This window comes from Apium graveolens, chromosome 7 (assembly GCF_009905375.1).
Source record: "Apium graveolens cultivar Ventura chromosome 7, ASM990537v1, whole genome shotgun sequence".
In the NCBI taxonomy this organism is placed as follows: Eukaryota; Viridiplantae; Streptophyta; class Magnoliopsida; order Apiales; family Apiaceae; genus Apium; species Apium graveolens.
In genome coordinates this window covers 260,192,319-260,214,115 of record NC_133653.1, presented here as the reverse complement: position 1 = coordinate 260,214,115, position 21,797 = coordinate 260,192,319, and the positions used below count along the sequence as shown (strand labels likewise).

At 33.6% G+C, this 21,797-nt stretch overlaps 3 protein-coding genes across 3 annotated transcripts; all 3 read right to left on the bottom strand.

Moving 5' to 3' along the window:
* Positions 1-333: 333 nt before the first annotated feature.
* Positions 334-909, bottom strand: LOC141674781 (putative mitochondrial protein AtMg00860). Its single transcript, XM_074481481.1, has one exon. It carries the CDS (start codon positions 907-909, stop codon positions 334-336), a length of 576 nt encoding a protein of 191 aa, XP_074337582.1.
* Positions 910-2,871: 1,962 nt separating this feature from the next.
* Positions 2,872-4,269, bottom strand: LOC141674780 (uncharacterized). The gene is made up of 2 exons (XM_074481480.1): positions 3,521-4,269; positions 2,872-2,923 (listed from the first exon to the last, which is right to left on the bottom strand). Exons 1-2 carry the CDS (start codon positions 4,267-4,269, stop codon positions 2,872-2,874), a joined length of 801 nt encoding a protein of 266 aa, XP_074337581.1.
* Positions 4,270-15,068: 10,799 nt separating this feature from the next.
* On the bottom strand, positions 15,069-15,608 carry LOC141674779 (putative mitochondrial protein AtMg00860). The gene has a single exon (XM_074481478.1). It carries the CDS (start codon positions 15,606-15,608, stop codon positions 15,069-15,071), a length of 540 nt encoding a protein of 179 aa, XP_074337579.1.
* Between the last annotated feature and the right edge of the window lie 6,189 nt (positions 15,609-21,797).

Genomic DNA, 21,797 nt, shown 5'->3' with positions numbered 1-21,797 from the left:
AGGTTGTTGTGTCACCAACGCGGCTAAATTCCCAAAATCCTTTCTGCTTAAAGCATTTGCAACCTTATTAGCCTTTCGGGGATGATACTGAATGCTCATATCATAGTCTTTAAATAATTCAATCCATTGTCTTTGCCTCATATTAAGCTCTTTCTACGTGAATATGTACTTCAAACTCTTGTGGTCAGTAAATATCTCACACTTATCACCATACAAATGGTGTCTCCATATCTTCAATGCAAAAATGACGGCTGCAAGCTCTAAGTCATGTGTCGGATAATTCACCTCGTGAGGCTTTAAGTATCTTGAAGCGTAGGCAATCACATTTCCATGTTACATCAATACACAGCCAAGTCCCTTCTTCGAAGCATCGCTATAAATCACATAGCTTCCCAATCTTGATGGTAGTGTCAATACCGCTGATGTCACAAGTCTCTTCTTCAATTCTTGAAAACTAGTCTCACACTCATCGGTCCATATGAACTTGTTGCTTTTTCGAGTCAACTGTGTCAATGGCATCGCAATTGTCGAAAAGCCTTCTACAAATCGGTGATAGTAGCCCGCGAGTCCCAAGAAACTCCTCACTTCTGTCGCAGTGCTAGGTCTTGGCCAATTGGTAATAGCCTCAACCTTGGCTGGATCCACCTTGATTCTAACTGCTGATATAATATATCCCAAAAATGCAACTTGATCAAGACAAAATTCACACTTCCTGTATTTTGCATACAATTTGTTATTCCCTAGTATTTCCAATACAACTCGAAGATGCTCCTCATGAACCTCCACTGACTTTGAATACACCAATATATCATCAATAAACACAATCAGAAACTTGTCCATAAAATCCTTGAATAACCTGTTCATTAGGTCCATGAAAACTGCAGGTGCATTTTTTAATCCAAAAGACATAACAAGAACTCGTCGTGTCTGTAACGAGTCCTGAATGCTATTTTCGGAATATCACTTGCCTTCACTCTTAGTTGATGGTAACCTGACCGTAGATCAATCTTTGAAAAGTATTTTGCTCCTTAAAGCTGATCAAATAAGTCATCGATCCTCGGTAATGGAAATCTATTCTTCACCGTGATTCGGTTCAACTCTCGATAATCAATATAGAGTTTCATCGAACCATCCTTCTTATTCACAAATAGAACTGGTGCTCCCCAAGGTGAAAAACTGGGTCTAATAAAACCCTTATCAAGTAACTCCTCCAGCTGTTCTTTCAGCTCTTGTACCTTTAACGGAGCCATTCTATAAGGTGCCTTGGAAATAGGTTGTGCATCTGGTAACAAATCGATAGAAAATTTTATCACTCTTTCGGGCTGAAGACCCTCCAAATCTTCGGGAAATACATCTGAAAACTCATGAACAACAAGAACATCTTCTAATTCTGGCTGCACCTTGGATATGTCAATCACATACGCTAAAAATCCTTCACATCCATGAGCAATCATCTTCTTAGCCTTGATGGCCGAAATGAATTTTCCACAACCACTAGGCTTAGAACCCTGAAACACGAACTCGGGCGAATTGGAGTCCCCAAAAATTATTCTTTTTCCTGGACAATCAATTGTAGCTTTGTGTCGCTCCAGTCAATCCATCCCCAGTATGATATCAAAGTCCCTCATCTGAATAGGTAAGAGATCAACAAATAGTTCTCTATCGTCTACTCTAACTACACAATCAAGATACTGAGAATTCATAAGTATAGTTACACCCATAGGAGTGCCAACAAAAAAATCCGATATAAGTGCAGTGGATACAATGTCTAAGTGTTTAACATAAGATGTAGAGATAAATGAATGTGTAGCTCCAGTATCGACAGAAAGTGATCCTGAAATGGTACTTGGAGTACTTGCAGCATCTTTTGCAGTGATGGAAAACACACGACCGGAAGTCTTCTGGTTGCTTTTCTCTCCCTGATCTCTACGATCCCAAGGATTCTTTGGTGGCATCTGACAGTCTTGAATAGTGTGACCCTTCTTTCCATAATTGAAGCATGCTCTAGTAGCCCAATAGCAAGTGCTTCCTCCATGCATCTTTCCACAATGCTCACACTTAGATACTTCCTTATTTCCAGTTTGGTTGAAAGACCTCTTTTGCTCATTTCCTTGATTTCCATTCTTTTGCTGAAATTCCGAGTATTATACCTTTGATTATTTGGTTTGAATCCACCTGAAGACCCACTATTTTTCTGAAATCCATGTCGACGATCGGAAAATTCCTCTTCCCTTTTTCTTTTCTTGAGAAAGTCAACCTGATGAAGCTCTTGATCTCTGGCACTATCAACCAAGGTATCCATGGATGTGTAGCGGTTAGAGATGATATGTTTGCCGATGGAATTCTTTAATGCCCACATAAACTTCATGATTTTATCCGCTTCTGACCAACCACATATCTCGCATAACCAGCTAACCTCTGAAATCTGACTTGAAAGTCTGCCACCGACTCATCATCTCTTAGAATAATACTCTGATACTCCCTTATATATTCCTCACGTATGCTGGCTGGAAAGTACCTCTGGCCAAACTGAGTTTTGAATATATGCCAACTAAGAGTATTTTCATAGCCAGGTGCTTGCGAGGCTACCATAGACTTCCACCAAGTATTAGCATCCCCCTCAAGATGATATGTAGAAAATTGAGCCTTTTTCACCTCTGAATACTCCAAGACAATGAAAATTTTCTCCATGTGATATATCCAAGCTTCAGCATCCATGGGAGTCTTGGCCTCCTTAAAACAATTGGGTCTTTACTTCATAAACTGATCAAACATAGTTTGACCATCTCGATGTTGCTCGTTAGTAGTGGGATTCTTCCCACGTTGAACTTCCCGCAACATCTCCATAAAAGTACTCCTATCCATAACAATCTACTGATTATCATTCCCCCCAATATTTTGACTACTGCTACCTCTTGCCATCCTGCACAAAATTTTATGAGTGCACAAACACATATATCACAAAATCATAAATCTACCCGTATGAAGTCAACCCAAAACTCACACGTCAAATGCTAAAGGACAGTCTACAGAAACTATAACCTAAGCTCTGATACCAACGTTGTAACACCCCACTTAGACAAGTAGAGGCTACAAAAGCTAAGCTTTATTTAATAATGGAAGTAAAAACAAGCTAAACATAATTTATTAAGCTAACAAAAGTTCAAAAGATCCAAAATAAAGTTCTCTAACAAGATCCAAAATAATATGGAATAAAACATGTCCTTGACTTTATTTTCAACTAGATAAACAAGCTAAAATCTGGGCAGCACTCATCACACCCCCGCTTTACCCCCGACTACCCGTGGAAAGAAATAAATACGAGTGTGCCAAATGCCTAGTACGAATATATCATTAAAAGATAAAGCAACAGAAAATATAATTGATTTTAACAATTAGCCAAGAAGATGAGTAATATGACAGTAATTATTTAGAATCAAGGAATAAACTAATCCAAACAAAATCAAAGAAATGGATGAGAACAAGTATGGTGGGTACTAATAAGGGCATCTTATAAAACCTCTGCTTGCTAGTAACTCTATAAGGTGCCTTGGAAATAGGTAGTGCATCTGGTAACAAATCGATAGAAAATTCTATTTCTCTTTCGGGCGGAAGACCCTCCAAATCTTCGGGAAATACATCTGAAAACTCATGAACAACAAGAACATCTTCAAACTCTGGCTGCACCTTGGACGTGTCAATCACATGAGCCAAAAATCCTTCAGATCCATGAGCAACCATCTTCTTAGCCTTGATGGCCGAAATGAATTTTCCACAACCGCTAGGCTTAGAACCCTGAAACACGAACTCGGGCGAATTGGAGTCGCCAAAAATTATTCTTTTTCCTGGACAATCAATTGTAGATTTGTGTCGCTCCAGCCAATCCATCCCTAGTATGATATCAAAGTCCCTCATCTGAATAGGTAAGAGATCTACAAGTAGTTCTCTATCGTCTACTCTAACTACACAATCAAGATACTGGGAATTCACAAGTATAGTTACACCTATAGGAGTGCCAACAGAAAAATCTGATATAAGTGCAGTGGATGCAATGTCTAAGTGTTTAGCATAAGATGTAGAGACAAATGAATGTATAGCTCCAGTATCAAATAAGACTATAGCATTTTCATTACCGACAGAAAGTGATCCTGAAATGGTACTTGGAGTACTTGCAGCATCTTTTGCAGTGACAAAAAACACACGACCGGAAGTCTTCTGGCTGCTTTTCTCTCCCTGTCCTCTACGATCCCAAGGCTTCTTTGGTGGCATCTAACGGTCTCGAATAGTGTGACCCTTCTTTTCATAATTGAAGCATGCTCTAGTAGCCCAATAGCAAGTGCTTCCTCCATGCATTTTTTCACAATGCTCACACTTAGATGCTTCCTTATTTCCAGTTTGGTTGAAAGACCTCTTTTGCTCATTTCCTTGATTTCCATTCTTTTGCTGAAAATTACGAGTATTATATCTCTGATTATTTGATTTGAATCTACCTGAAGACCCACCATTTATCTGAAATCCTTGTCGATGATCGGAAAATTCCTCTTCCCTTTTTCTTTTCTGATTTTGCATGTCTCGTTTCTTGAGAAAGTCAGCCTGATGAAGCTCTTGATCCAGCACTATGAACCAAGGTATCCATGGATGTGTAGCGGTTAGTGATAATATGGTTATGGATGGAATTCTTCAATGCCCACATAAACTTCATAATTTTATCCACTTCTGACCCAGCCACAGATCTAGCATAACCAGCTAACCTCTGAAATCTGACTTGAAAGTCTGCCACCGACTCATCATCTCTCTGAGTAATAATCTGATACTCCCTTACATATTCCTCACGTATGCTGGTTGGAAAGTACCTCTGGTCAAACTGAGTTTTGAATACATGCCAAGTAAGAGTATTTTCATAGCCAGGTGCATGCGAGGCTACCATAGACTTCCACCAAGTATTAGCATCCCCCTCAAGACGATAAGTAGAAAATCGTGCCTTTTCCACCTCTGAACACTTCAAGACCCTGAACAATTGGGTCTTTGCTTCATAAAACGATCAAACATAGTTTGACCATCTCGATCTTGCCCGTTAGCAGTGGGATTCTGCCCACGCTGAACTTCCCGCAACATCTCCATAAAAGTACTCCTATCTATAACAATCTGCTGATTATCATTCCCCCCAGTATTTCGACCACTGCTACCTCTTGCCGTCCTACACAAAATTTTATTAGTGCACAAAGACATATATCACAAAATCATATCCAAAATCTTAAATCTACCTGTATGAAGTCAACCCAAAACTCATAGGTCAAATCCTAAAGGACAGTCTAAAGAAACTATAACCTATGCTCTGATACCAACGTTGTAATACCCCACTTAAACTAGTAGAGGCTACACAAGCTAAGCCTTATTTATTAATGGAAGTAAAAATATACTAAATATAATTTATTAAGCTAATAAAAGTTTAAAAAATCCAAAATAAAGTTCTCTAACAAGATCCAAAATAATATGGAATAAAACATGTCCATGACTTTATTTTCAACTAGATAAACAAGCTAAAATCTGGGCAGCACTCATCACACCCCCGCTTTACCCCCGACTACCTGTGGAAAGAAATAAATACGAGTGAGCCAAATGCCTAGTACGAATATATCATTAAAAGATAAAGCAAAAGAATATATTTGATGTTAACAATTAGCCAAGAAGATGAGTAATATGACAGTAATTATTTAGAATCAAGGAACAAACTAATCCAAACAAAATCAAAGAAATGGCTGAGAACAAGTAAGGTGGGTACTAATAAGGGCATCTTATAAAACCTCTGCTCGCTAGTAAACACCAAAATGAAATGTATAAAATATTTCCCAAACAAACAAAATGATCATGATCTTAATCATGTGTCATATCCCAGAGACATATTGTTATACTCACAGCACTGATACGAGTTAGTGTCGAGAGCACCAAAGACTGCAAAAACTCCATGTGTCTCGTCGGTGATTTACCCAAACAGATAAGTTTAAGAGCCCATAACAAATAATTACAAAGTGTTGCCAATAATATTGAAAATAAAAATTGCATGTGACAAATCAAGTATACTGATAGGCAACATAGAACAAAAGTGGTTAAGCAACAACATGGATCAAAGATGGCTGAGCAAAAATTAACAAGTGTACATATACAAGATGTACAACTTAACAAAATAAAATATGATAAGATAAATATGATAGGGCAATAAGTACGGAGGAAGAAAATATATTTGAAATGGAGAGAAATGGAGGATACTCGTACCTGGAATGAGTCTAAAATATTAAATCACTCCCTAGCTCTAAATCAACCTCCAAACTAATCTATAATATCAACACAAATATAACTTATAAATGCCACCCAAAAAGTAAGCTAACAAAATTATATTATTTTTATACAGTTACCACAATTAATACAGATGATCACTATCTCATGCTATAGTATAAACATTTAACTAACAAATAATCTGAATAATATACAAGCTGGTTCATAAAATATAAAAGATATTTTATTAATTTATAAAAGTAATATAGAAATCTTTAAGTATAGAACTTTATAAAAGTAGACAAACTTAAATTATACATTTATTTAACATATTAAATTATAACAACAATTTAAGAAAATGATAAAAATAAATATAACATGCTCTCTGTTTATCATACTGACAAGATTATCAAATTTACTTCTACATATTAATACTACAACATTACTTACAAATTTTAAATTATTATGTCCAAGTATTAGATACTATAATTAATAACATATTGGTTAAAAACTAATGAGACTAAAATAACAAATATGTTATGAGGAATACATAATAACATAATATGATTAACAAATGTAAACAATTTATGATTTTAGATAAACAAACAATCAATTATTAATTACTTAACTTAATTTACATAATATTTTGACTACATATGTCCTTCAAAATAAAATACTTTATATATCATTAGTCCCATAAATACATATTTTTTCAATTTTAATAAATCTTAAAAAACTAAAACTTGTGAAAATAGATTTTATTTTACAAATATTTTTACATATTAATTACTAGCACAATATAACATGATAATTATTGTAAACAACTCATACACATAACTAGTAAATAATAATTAACAAAACTAGCCACACTAATAATATTAAAATATACCATATCACCCAATTAATAAAATGTAAAAACCTGAGAATCATATAATTTCTTAAACCAAGTTAATGACATAAAAATTAAAAACAAAAACAACAGGGAACATGACTAATTAGATTACTACTAATTAAACATCTTGTAGCCACTACAAATAACAATTAATCAATTAAATCAATTAAACATGCATTAAACAACAACCTAAAACAATATATAAACACATAAACAAATAATATAATAATTTGATAAAACTTACCTGAATTTAGAGCCTCATATAAGTATGTAAAAAATTATGTACAAATATTTATAAACCTGAAAATAAAAATGACTAATATTAGTATACAACATAAATAATAGTCATTAAATTATGTGGTGATTAAATTTTTAACTAAACCTCCACAAGGTGTAAACTTCTTTGAAACTTTTGGTAAGGCTTAACCTAGCTTCCTTGTGAATCTCTTTCTCCTCCTCTAAATCATTTGACAACCCATTACTTAACGGTGATACTCCAACCAGTTAGTTCTTTTATGACCTTGTCTGAGTTGTAGGCCAAATCTTTCTTTCCTATGCACCACCTCTTCTCTTATATAATTCTACTATTATTAATAGTTTTCATTTCTGTTGGGTTTCAGCTGTTTTGTGTGATAGCACTAACAGGGTGACTCTGTTTATATAATAAGCAGCTCTAACAAATTATGAAACCGTTGTCCATAATTTTCTCCACATTTTTCCACATCATCTACCCATTAGTTGTTTAAAAATATACGTACTTAGTAGTTTGACTTTAAATTTTAAACAACTAAAAGATAGCTTACAAATTCAAATTTTTAACAACCCTTTATCTAAATAAAACATTCTCCATAATTTTGAATTCTAAAAATAATTAATCAAATATTTAATAAATTATTGCACCAACAATGTAACAAATAAAATATGGGGTATTATAGTGACGGTCAATTGTGAAGCTAGTGTTTTTTTCGCGGGAGATGCGTGCTGGATTGTCCGGGAAATCATTACCTTCATTTTTAATCTTCAGAATATTTATTTTCAGTTTGTTAAGCAATCCGAACACAAAACGACTAATTATTTAGCTCTATTTGTTTTCCAATTGGTTGCATGGGGGTTTGTCCTCATTGAATGTCATTAATGAAATCTGCTTTACATTTGACAAAAAAAATAAAGTTGGTAGGGGGCTAGTTATTGACCAAAATATTCGAGGTTTGATTTGTGGGGACATGAGAAATTTTTTCCGCACTCGAGGTTGTAGAATCACCGGTATCACCGGTGTGATCGTGCCGCTCAGTGAATCTGGTTTTGAGATCTTCAAATCCAAAACTAGGTATGATAAAAGATAAGTTTAACTATCTGAGATATCTCATCACCTTTACACTATTGTTAATTAATTACACTGGGGTTCATGGTATCTTAGTTTGATTCACCACCAGCTAAGTTATATAAAAAATGATTGAATTGGCAAACTCAAACCTTGGTATCAGATTATTCTCGAATTAAATAAAAAAAATTGGTGAATTTTTACATGGATGACTATATTTTTAAGCTTGAATTCACATAGTATTTTCAAGTTTGTACCGAGGGACGGAGCGAGTAATTTAAGTAAGCGGGGACAAAAATTAAGAACCAAAAATCTTGTCATATTATATTTTTATATTAATAATTGTTCTCTACCAGACTTCATATTTTAATAGTCTTGAATAATTTTCTTGTTATCAATGCTATCAAAAAAATTTCTCACAATACAAGTAACTAAATAATCATTTGAAATATAATCCCTCCAGCGATTACATAGTCTAGTCTTCACCAAGTTCATAGCCGAAAATACTTATTCAATCGAGGCCGTTGCAACGGGAAAATCAAGGCCAATTTCAATAACAAATAAACTAGAGTATACAATGCATTCTTCCTTATTTCAACTAAAATTTTGGCAAGATCACCGATGCCTTTAACTTTTGCAAATCGATTGTCGGATCTCATGTCAAAAATATATGTTTTGTTTGAATTGATCTTGAAGTATAAAAATTTGAACCTTTGAAAACTTACATGAATATAATTGAGCAAGTCGAATCAATTTTAACTAATCGAATACCACAAAAGAGTCCATGGAATTTAAGCATGCTACACATAGAAGTAACTCGGAATTGAAAAAAGGCCCCAAATGTCATTATTTTGAGACAAATGGCTCTCATTGTCACTTCCTAAAAATATAGCCCCAAATGTCACTTCAAAACGGAATTTCGGGTGCAGTTACTTGTTTTAACTAAAACGTTAATGCCTCTTGCGTTATTCATTTTTTTTTTATTTTTTAATAGTAAAAAACGTTACTTGAGACCATGTTTAGTGGAATGCAAAACGGAGCTTCTACTTTCGTTTTTTTTTTCTTATTTTAATTTTCAAAGTTGAATAACGTAACTTAAAACCTTGTTTTTAACAAAATATTACCTAAACGCTACATAGATTAGCGTTTTTCTATCTTTTATTTTAAATTTTTTTCCCCGAAATGTTAGATAATATTATATTTTCAAGCTCAATTTTTTTTCTAAGAAGTGTTTACATTTTAAATTAATTTTTTAAAATTCAAGTGTGCGCCCCAATTTAACAGTTTTTAATTTTTAGGGTTCATTACTCCGCTTTTGGGTTTTAGAAATATTAAGAAAGTAAATAAAATCAAGTCTAGTTTAAGAATTTTTAACATTTTAGGGTTCACCAATCCCCTTTTGGGTTTTAGAAATATTAAAAAAATAAATTACTAAAACATATACCGATTTAGGGTTTAGGAGCCTAAACCCTAATTTAATCTAGAATTTAGGGCCATAGGAACCAAACTATAATTATTAATCATTTTAAATATTTTAGGGTTAAATAATTCTGAATTTGGGTTTTAAAAATATTATACTATTTATAGATATGAATAAAATATCTCTTAGAATAACGTGTTAAGCTTGAAAACATAACACTATTTAGAATTTTTGGTATAAAAAAAGAAAGCAAACGTGAGTACAAATGACATTTCACTTCAAAAACCAAACATGAGAATCTGTTTTGCGTAAAAGAACAAAAGAAAAAACTAAAAACCTAATCTCAAGTAACGTTTTCAAAACATTTAAACATGAGATGAGATAGCGTTTTCAATTTTAAAAATTTAAAAAATAATAACAACGCAAAACGCATCTGCATTTTTGTAATTTTATAAAAACATAAACCAAGATCCCGTTTGGCAGTGACAATTGGGGCCATCTTCTTAGAAAGTGACATTGAAGGCCATTCTATCTCAAATTGTGACATTTTGGGCCAACACCCCTCGGAATTTGTCTCCGTAAAGCGAATGTTTAGCTCTTAAAGTTGCATATCAACAATGGTATAAAAGTACTCAACTTGATAATGATGCAAGTTTGATATATTTTGAGAATTTCTTCTTGACATTCTGACATCCATCAACATATTTGGGACATTAATATTATTTTTTTTCACAAAAAGAAGATAATGTAACAAGCAAAGATTCCCATCCATTGTCTATCATTTCTTGGAATTGTTGTTTAGAAATGTTAACCAAACATATTGTATTAATGATATCTTGATCTTTTCTTTGTAATGCTTGTGACAAATCATCCGTTATTGTCAATAATCTCTTCATCAAATGTAAGTTAAAAACAAACTCAAATGATTGTATCAAAGCAAGTAAGGCACGAGCTTTACCCTTTTGTTCCGGGTTAGCCCCATCGACGACAATAACATCAAGCACATTAATGACGGAAGAAAACATAGTGATTAAACTTATTAGTAAAGCATAATGGGAACTCCATCGTGTATCACCGAGTCGTTGAAGAGAAGTTTCTTGATGGAAACCCGTACCACTTTGAATGTCTCCATTTTGTATTGCTTCAATTACTATATTATATTATGACTCACTATAACACCCCCTTTTTAATAATAAAAGAAGATATTACTTAAAATCCATAAACCTGCAAACAGAGTACTAATATATTTCTAAACATAATTTAAACAGTCTAAAATCTCCAAAATAATATCAAATCTCCAAACTGTCTAAATCAATAATATAAATGTAAAAATCTCTAATTAAATAATCAAGTCTAGATAATGATAAAGTTTGAAATCCTAATCGATAAATAGGGTAGTTCTTCACACAATGTCCCAGAGCCCCCTAAGCACCTGCCAGAAATATAATTCGACATGAGCCAAACGCCCAGTACAGATTTGGAATACAATTTATAAAACAAAAATCAGTAATGAAGATTTCACAATTTATAATTAAACAATAATTTTAAAAGTAAGAATGGCTGAAACAACGAGGGATTATGATATTTCACACATCATAAGTTACCTAATGTGTGCAACAGAATGGATAACGTGTACGACATATACAACGTCACCATAAATCAAATCACAAATCAAACTCTGGGTGCACCCACGTATCTTGAAACAAATATCAAATGTGCAAAAGCTCCTCCCAGGAGCTAACATAACGATACGCCGTGACCAATCACACTGTCACGGAGGTGTCAGGTCACTGGTGCCGCAATGACATGGCTGTAGAACCCCTACAGCTGGTTAACTAGGTATACCCTATATTTCTCTAACGGTCAAATAAAAATATTCTCACAAAATTTTAAATCACTTGAAACAAATAATTTAGATTTTCAAACCAAAGGGTGTCATAGATAATTTTTGAAAACCGCATAAACTGATATTTAAAATTTCCAAATCAATTTTAAAATAATTTTCGGAAGTTAGAAAAAGTCAAATCAAATATTGAATGAGCAGGATACAGAAGAACTGAACAAATCAAATATTTATAAATGTTAAGAGGAGTAACGCTGAATAAAAAGGGGACATAATCCGTACCTCGAATATCGCAACTAAAATACTAACAAAATCCACAACGAAATCGCTAATTTCCGAGCCCACGATCTAAATACAAAATAATAATTTATAGTTAATATACATTATATTCATATGTAATTATTTATTAATTATTACTACTTATACTAATTAATCCTGTTACTAGCCTCGGTTTTTAATACATGTTAACTAACCAATTTGACCACATTTATATTCTAGTTTACTGTCATGCCAGAAAGTCATTATAATAATAAAAGAATAAACTAACCATTACACATGTAAAATCTAGTAATCATGCATGCACCATTTATGTTAATATGATATCAGTATTAAATTAACAACTAGTTTCCCCGACTGTGTAGTAAAGAAATTAATAGCACATTCAATTATAAGTGAGGATATCTAATATAATAACATACATAATTTATTGCCACGAATATGGAAAATTCCAAGTTATTATTATTAAACTAATATATTCAAATGAATATCAAATGAAAAAAAGTCACCATGACTCAAGTGATCAAACTAGCGCACGCGTCAAGTTCAAGGAGGACATTAACTACTAACTTAACTAACTTTTAATAATAATGTACCATTGTTCGACTTAATTACCTATATTATTAAACTTATACATATAAATTAATATTATAATTAATCATGATAACAAAAATATATTATTAGTCAGGGACTTCTTCCACGCAAAATACTTAATATTAAATAATGGACAACAAATTAATAATTTATCTCCGGTCATGTTACAAGCATACATATTCTATCCTAATTAATAGCAATAAAAAAAATCATGATCGAATTATATATATATACACACACACAATTTAACCCGCTGATTTATAAATATTATTAACAACCCTATATATATGAAACCCTTTTAAAGCAAAGCATGGCTAGAGTCTGAATTGAATACCATAATAGAAAAATAGCAAACAAATTTCATAATTAAGATGTATATTACAAAAGATCAAATCTTATTAAAAATTAATAATTAAAATAATTAAATCTTGGCCTTGAACTAACATACACATAGTACGTCCTTGACTCAGGCTTTAAGCAGGGATACACAAACAAACACAAACACAAACACAAACACAAACACAAACACAAACACAAACACAGTAGTTATCATAATGCACCTAACCAAACATATAATTATACACATAAATACAACACCAATTAATATAAGTTGGAGAGGACAATTACCTTTTGTTTATGACTGTCAACTCACGCTCACTCCACCATCATGATTTTTCCATAAAACTTTAACAAAAGGGATCGTGTTCTTGCGCAACACTCTTTCCTCCCTCGCCAATATAGCTTCAGCTTCTTCTTCACAAGATAAATCTTCACGAAATGCATCTAAGGGATACGGAACAACATGATTAGGATGATATACATACTTCCTCAGAACCGATGTATGAAACACATTGTGCACCCGTGATAATTATGGCAGTAAAGCGATTCTATATGCCACAACTCCAACCTTCTCAAGAATCTCAAAAGTACCTATATACCTCAGACTTAGCTTACCCTTCTGACCGAATCGCTGAATGCCCCTCTGAGGAGATACCTAAAGGAAGACCTTGTCTCCTACTTTAAATTCATATTCTCGTCTACCCTTATCAGCATAACTCTTCTGTCTAGATCGAGCTAGTTCAAGTCTTTCTCGAGCAACTGCTACCTTATCTGTAGTGACTTGGACTAGATCGGGACCCCCTAAAAGCTTTTCTCCTACTTCATTCCAACAAATAGGTGTTCTGCACTTGCGCCCATAGAGTGCCTCAAAAGGAGCCATACCAATGCTGCTCTGCCAACTAATATTATAAGCAAATTCAACCAAAGACAAATAGTCATCCCAATTTCCATACCATTCTAATGCACATGCTCGCAACATGTCCTCCAAGGTCTGAATTGTCCTCTCTGACTGCCCATCCGACTGTGGATGAAAAGCTGTGCTATAGTTCAACTTGGTGCCCCATGCCTTTTCAAATCCTTTCCAAAATCTTGAAGTGAATTTGGGATCTCGGTTGGAAACGATCGAAATTGGAATCCCGTGTAGTCTAACAATCTCATTCCTGTATAATAGCGTTAAGCTCTCCAAGTTCTTGTTCTCACGAATTGCCAAAAAGTGAGCATATTTAGTGAGTCTATCTACAATCACCCATATCGCATCATGTTTCTTAAAAGTCTTAGGAAGTCCTATGATAAAATCCATGCAAATATTCTCCCTCTTCCAAGTAGGTAACTCCAATGGTTGTAATAAACCACTTGGCCTCTAGTGCTCAATCTTCACCTGTTGACAAGTCAAACACTTCGAAACAAAATCGGCAATATCTCGTTTCATGCCACTCCACCAAAAGTGTTCCTTTAATTCTCGATACATATTTGTCTCACCTGGATGAATAAAAAACGGTGATCTATGAGCCTCTTCCATCAATTCTTCCCCGAGTTCCTTTTTACCAGGCACACATAGACGATTATACATCCATAGAATGCCATGATCATCAAAATGAAATCCCGGTTGCTTTTCAGGATCAATATTCTGGACAAAAGACCATAATTTTCCATCTCCATCTTGAGCTGCCTTAATCCTAATGATAAGACTAGCCTGGACATGCAAACTTGCTACCATACCAACTGTATCCCGATGATAAAACTCCAAACCAAATTTCTCAATCTCACGTTAAAGAGGAGGTTGTTGTGTCACCAACGCGGCTAAATTCCCAAAATCCTTTCTGCTTATAGCATTTGCAACCTTATTAGCCTTTTGGGGATGATACTGAATGCTCATATCATAGTCTTTAAATAATTCAATCCATTGTCTTTGCCTCATATTAAGCTCTTTCTACGTGAATATGTACTTCAAACTCTTGTGGTCAGTAAATATCTCACACTTATCACCATACAAATGGTGTCTCCATATCTTCAATGCAAAAATGACGGTTGCAAGCTCTAAGTCATGTGTCGGATAATTCACCTCGTGAGGCTTTAAGTATCTTGAAGCGTAGGCAATCACATTTCCATGTTACATCAATACACAGCCAAGTCCCTTCTTCGAAGCATCGCTATAAATCACATAGCTTCCCAATCTTGATGGTAGTGTCAATACCGCTGATGTCACAAGTCTCTTCTTCAATTCTTGAAAACTAGTCTCACACTCATCGGTCCATATGAACTTGTTGCTTTTTCGAGTCAACTGTGTCAATGGCATCGCAATTGTCGAAAAGCCTTCTACAAATCGGTGATAGTAGCCCGCGAGTCCCAAGAAACTCCTCACTTCTGTTGCAGTGCTAGGTCTTGGCCAATTGGTAATAGCCTCAACCTTGGCTGGATCCACCTTGATTCTAACTGCTGATACAATATATCCCAAAAATGCAACTTGATCAAGACAAAATTCACACTTCCTGTATTTTGCATACAATTTGTTATTCCCTAGTATTTCCAATACAACTCGAAGATGCTCCTCATGAACCTCCACTGACTTTGAATACACCAATATATCATCAATAAACACAATCAGAAACTTGTCCATAAAATCCTTGAATAACCTGTTCCTTAGGTCCATGAAAACTGCAGGTGCATTTTTTAATCCAAAAGATATAACAAGAACTCGTCGTGTCTGTAACGAGTCCTGAATGCTATTTTCGGAATATCACTTGCCTTCACTCTTAGTTGATGGTAACCTGACCGTAGATCAATCTTTGAAAAGTATTTTGCTCCTTAAAGCTGATCAAATAAGTCATCGATCCTCGGTAATGGAAATCTATTCTTCACCGTGATTCGGTTCAACTCTCGATAATCAATATAGAGTTTCATCGAACCATCCTTCTTATTCACAAATAGAACTGGTGCTCCCCAAGGTGAAAAACTGGGTCTAATAAAACCCTTATCAAGTAACTCCTCCAGCTGTTCTTTCAGCTCTTGTACCTTTAACGGAGCCATTCTATAAGGTGCCTTGGAAATAGGTTGTGCATCTGGTAACAAATCGATAGAAAATTTTATCACTCTTTCGGGCTGAAGACCCTCCAAATCTTCGGGAAATACATCTGAAAACTCATGAACAACAAGAACATCTTCTAATTCTGGCTGCACCTTGGATATGTCAATCACATATGCTAAAAATCCTTCACATCCATGAGCAATCATCTTCTTAGCCTTGATGGCCGAAATGAATTTTCCACAACCACTAGGCTTAGAACCCTGAAACACGAACTCGGGCGAATTGGAGTCCCCAAAAATTATTCTTTTTCCTGGACAATCAATTGTAGCTTTGTGTCGCTCCAGTCAATCCATCCCCAGTATGATATCAAAGTCCCTCATCTGAATAGGTAAGAGATCAACAAATAGTTCTCTATCGTCTACTCTAACTACACAATCAAGATACTGAGAATTCATAAGTATAGTTACACCCATAGGAGTGCCAACAAAAAAATCCGATATAAGTGCAGTGGATACAATGTCTAAGTGTTTAACATAAGATGTAGAGATAAATGAATGTGTAGCTCCAGTATCGACAGAAAGTGATCCTGAAATGGTACTTGGAGTACTTGCAGCATCTTTTGCAGTGATGGAAAACACACGACCGGAAGTCTTCTGGTTGCTTTTCTCTCCCTGATCTCTACGATCCCAAGGATTCTTTGGTGGCATCTGACAGTCTTGAATAGTGTGACCCTTCTTTCCATAATTGAAGCATGCTCTAGTAGCCCAATAGCAAGTGCTTCCTCCATGCATCTTTCCACAATGCTCACACTTAGATACTTCCTTATTTCCAGTTTGGTTGAAAGACCTCTTTTGCTCATTTCCTTGATTTCCATTCTTTTGCTGAAATTCCGAGTATTATACCTTTGATTATTTGGTTTGAATCCACCTGAAGACCCACCATTTTTCTGAAATCCATGTCGACGATGGGAAAATTCCTCTTCCCTTTTTCTTTTCTTGAGAAAGTCAACCTGATGAAGCTCTTGATCTCTGGCACTATCAACCAAGGTATCCATGGATGTGTAGCGGTTAGAGATGATATGTTTGCCGATGGAATTCTTTAATGCCCACATAAACTTCATGATTTTATCCGCTTCTGACCAACCACATATCTCGCATAACCAGCTAACCTCTGAAATCTGACTTGAAAGTCTGCCACCGACTCATCATCTCTTAGAATAATACTCTGATACTCCCTTATATATTCCTCACGTATGCTGGCTGGAAAGTACCTCTGGCCAAACTGAGTTTTGAATATATGCCAACTAAGAGTATTTTCATAGCCAGGTGCTTGCGAGGCTACCATAGACTTCCACCAAGTATTAGCATCCCCCTCAAGATGATATGTAGAAAATTGAGCCTTTTTCACCTCTGAATACTCCAAGACAATGAAAATTTTCTCCATGTGATATATCCAAGCTTCAGCATCCATGGGAGTCTTGGCCTCCTTAAAATAATTGGGTCTTTGCTTCATAAACCGATCGAACATAGTTTGACCATCTCGATCTTGCCCGTTAGTAGTGGGATTCTTCCCACGTTGAACTTCCCGCAACATCTCCATAAAAGTACTCCTATCCATAACAATCTACTGATTATCATTCCCCCCAATATTTCGACTACTGCTACCTCTTGCCATCCTGCACAAAATTTTATGAGTGCACAAACACATATCTCACAAAATCATAAATCTACCCGTATGAAGTCAACCCAAAACTCACACGTCAAATCCTAAAGGACAGTCTACAGAAACTATAACCTAAGCTCTGATACCAACGTTGTAACACCCCACTTAAACAAGTAGAGGCTACAAAAGCTAAGCTTTATTTATTAATGGAAGTAAAAACAAGCTAAACATAATTTATTAAGCTAACAAAAGTTCAAAAGATCCAAAATAAAGTTCTCTAACAAGATCCAAAATAATATGGAACAAAATTAAAGAAATGGATGAGAACAAGTAAGGTGGGTACTAATAAGGGCATCTTATAAAACCTCCGCTCGCTAGTAAACACCAAGCAAAGCACAGTGCAAACAGTTCCTTCTCCGGTTATCCACAAGAAGGACAAAATGAAATGTATAAAATATTTCCCAAACAAACAAAATGATCATGATCTTAATCATGTGTGATACCCCAGAGACATATTCGTATACTCACAGCACTGATACGAGTTAGTGTCGAGAGCACCAAAGAGTGCAAAAACTCCATGTGTCTCATATGTGATTTACCCAAAAAGATAAGTTTAAGAGCCCATAACAAATAATTATAAAATGTTGCCAATAATATTGAAAATAAAAGTTGCATGTGACAAATCAAGTATAGTGATAGGCAACATAGAACCAAAGTGGTTAAGCAACAACATGGATCAAAGATGGCTGAGCAAAAATTAACAAGTGTACATATACACGATGTACAACTTAACAAAATAAAATATGATAAGATAAATATGATAGGACAATAAGTACAGAGGAAGAAAATATATTTGAAATGGAGAGAAATTGAGGATACTCGTACCTGAATGAGTCTAAAATATTAAATCACTCCCTAGCTCTAAATCAACCTCCACACTAATCTATAATATCAACACAAATATAACTTATAAACGCCACCCAAAAAGTAAGCTAACAAAATTATATTATTTTTATACAGTTACCAGAATTAATAGAGATGATCACTATCTCATGCTATAGTATAAACATTTAACTAACAAATAATCTGAATAATATACAAGCTGGTTCATAAAATATAAAAGATATTTTATTAATTTATAAAAGTAATATAGAAATCTTTAAGTATATAACTTTATAAAAGTAGACAAACTTAAATTATACATTTATTTAACATATTAAATTATAACAACAATTTAAGAAAATGATAAAAATAAATATAACATGCTCTCTGTTTATCATACTTACAAGATTATCAAATTTACTTCTACACATTAATACTACAACATTACTTTCAAATTTTAAATTATTATGCCCAAGTATTAGATACTATAATTAATAACATATTGGTTAAAAAAATAATGAGACTAAAGTAACAAATATGTTATGAGGAATACATAATAACATAATATGATTAACAAATGTAAACAATTTATGATTTTAGATAAACAAACAATCAATTATTAATTACTTAACTTAAATTTACATAATATTTTGACTACTTATGTCCTTTATAATAAAATACTTTATATATCATTAGTCCCACAAATACATATTTTGTCAATTTTAATAAACCTTAATAAACCAAAACTTGTGAAAATAGATTTTATTTTACAAATATTTTTACATATTAATTACTAGCATAATATAACATGATAATTATTGTAAACAACTCATACACATATCTAGTAAATAATAATTAACAAAACTAGCCACACTAACAATATTAAAATATATCATATCACCCAATTAATAAAATGTAAAAACCTGAGAATCATATAATTTCTTAAACCAAGTTAATGACATAAAAATTAAAAACAAAAACAACAGGGAACATGACAAATTAGATTACTACTAATTAAACATCTTGTAGCCAGTACAAATAACAATTAATCAATTAAATCAATTAAACATGCATTAAACAATAACCTAACATAATATATAAACACATAAACAAATAATATAATAATTTGATAAAACTTACCTGAATTTAGAGCCTCATATAAGTATGTCAAAAATTGTGTACAAATATTTATAAACCTGAAAATTAAAATGACTAATATTAGTATACAACATAAATAATAGTCATTAAATTATGTGGTGATTAAATTTTTAACTAAACCTCCACAAGGTGTAAATGCTTTGAAACTTTTGGTAAGGCTTAACCTAGCTTCCTTGTGAATCTCTTTCTCCTCCTCTAAATCATTTGACAACCCATTACTTAACGGTTAGTTCTTTTATGACCTTGTCCGAGCTGTAGGCCAAAACTTTCTTTCCTATGCACCACCTCTTCTCTTGCTAGTAAGTTATATAATTCTACTATTAATAGTTTTCATTTCTGTTGGGTTTCAGCTGTCGCTCTGAGATAAATTTTGTGTGATAGCACTAACAGGCTTCTAAGAAATTATGAAACCGTTGTCCATAATTTTCTCCACATTTTTCCACATCATCTCCCCATTAGTTGTTTAAAAATATCTTATCATATCTTAATTTTTTACTGATTCCATAGCATTAGTTTGACTTTAAATTTTAAACAACTAAAAGATAGCTTACAAATTCAAATTTTTAACAACCCATTATCTAAATAAAATATTCTCCATAATTTTGAATTCTAAAAATAATTAATCAAATATTTACTAAATTATTGCACCAACAATGTAACAAATAAAATATGGGGTATTATTATAGTGATGGTCAATTGTGAAGCTACTATTTTTTTCGGGGGAGATGCGTGCTGGATTGTCCGCGAAATCATTACCTTCATTTTTAATCTTCAGAATATTTATTTTCAGTTTGTTAAGCAATCCGAAAACAAAATGACTAATTATTTAGCTCTATTTATTTTCAATGTGGTTGCATAGGGGTTTGTTCTCATTGAATGTCATTAATGAAATCTGCTTTAGATTTGACAAAAAAATAAAGTTGGTAGGGGGCTAGTTATTGACCAAAATATTCGAGGTTTGATTTGTGGGGACATGAGAAATTTTTCCCGCACTCTAGGTTGTAGAATCACCGGTATCACCGGTGTGATCGTGCCGCTCAGTGAATCTGGTTCTGAGATCTTCAAATCCAAAACTAGGTATGATAAAAGATAAGTTTAACTAGATATCTCATCACCTTCACACTATTGTTAATTAATTACACTGGGGTTCATGGTATCTTAGTTTGATTCACCACCAGCTAAGTTATATAAAAAATGATTGAATTGGCAAACTCAAACCTTGGTATCAGATTATTCTCGAATTAAATAAAAAAAATTGGTGAATTTTTACATGGATGACTATATTTTTAAGCTTGAATTCACATAGTATTTTCAAGTTTGTACCGAGGGATGGAGCCAGTAATTTAAGTAAGCGGGGACAAAAATTAAGAACCAAAAATCTTGTCATATTATATTTTTATATTCATAATTGTTCTCTACCAGACTTCATATTTTAATAGTCTTGAATAATTTTCTTGTTATCAATGCTATCAAAAAAATTTCTCACAATACAAGTAACTAAATAATCATTTAAAATATAATCCCTCAAGCGATTACATAGTCTAGTCTTCACCAAGTTCATAGCCGAAAATACTTATTCAACCGAGGCCGTTGCAACGGGAAAATCAAGGCCAATTTCAATAACAAATAAACTAGAGTATACAATGCATTCTTCCTTATTTCAACTAAAATTTTGGCAAGATCACGGATGCCTTTAACTTTTGCAAATCGATTGTCGGATCTCATGTCAAAAATATATGTTTTGTTTGAATTGATCTTGAAGTATAAAAATTTGAACTTTTGAAAACTTACATGAATATAATTGAGCAAGTCGAATCAATTTTAACTAATAAAATACCACAAAAGAGTCCATGGAATTTAATCATGCTACACATAGAAGTAACTCGGAATTGAAAAAAGGCCCCAAATGTCATTATTTTGAGACAAATGGCTCTCATTGTCACTTCCTAAAAATATGGCCCCAAATGTCACTTCAAAACGGAATTTCGGGTGCAGTTACTTGTTTTAACTAAAACGTTAATGCCTGTTGCGTTATTCATTTTTTTTTAATTTTTTAATAGTAAAAAAAGTTACTTGAGACCATGTTTAGTGGAATGTAAAAAAAGTTACTTT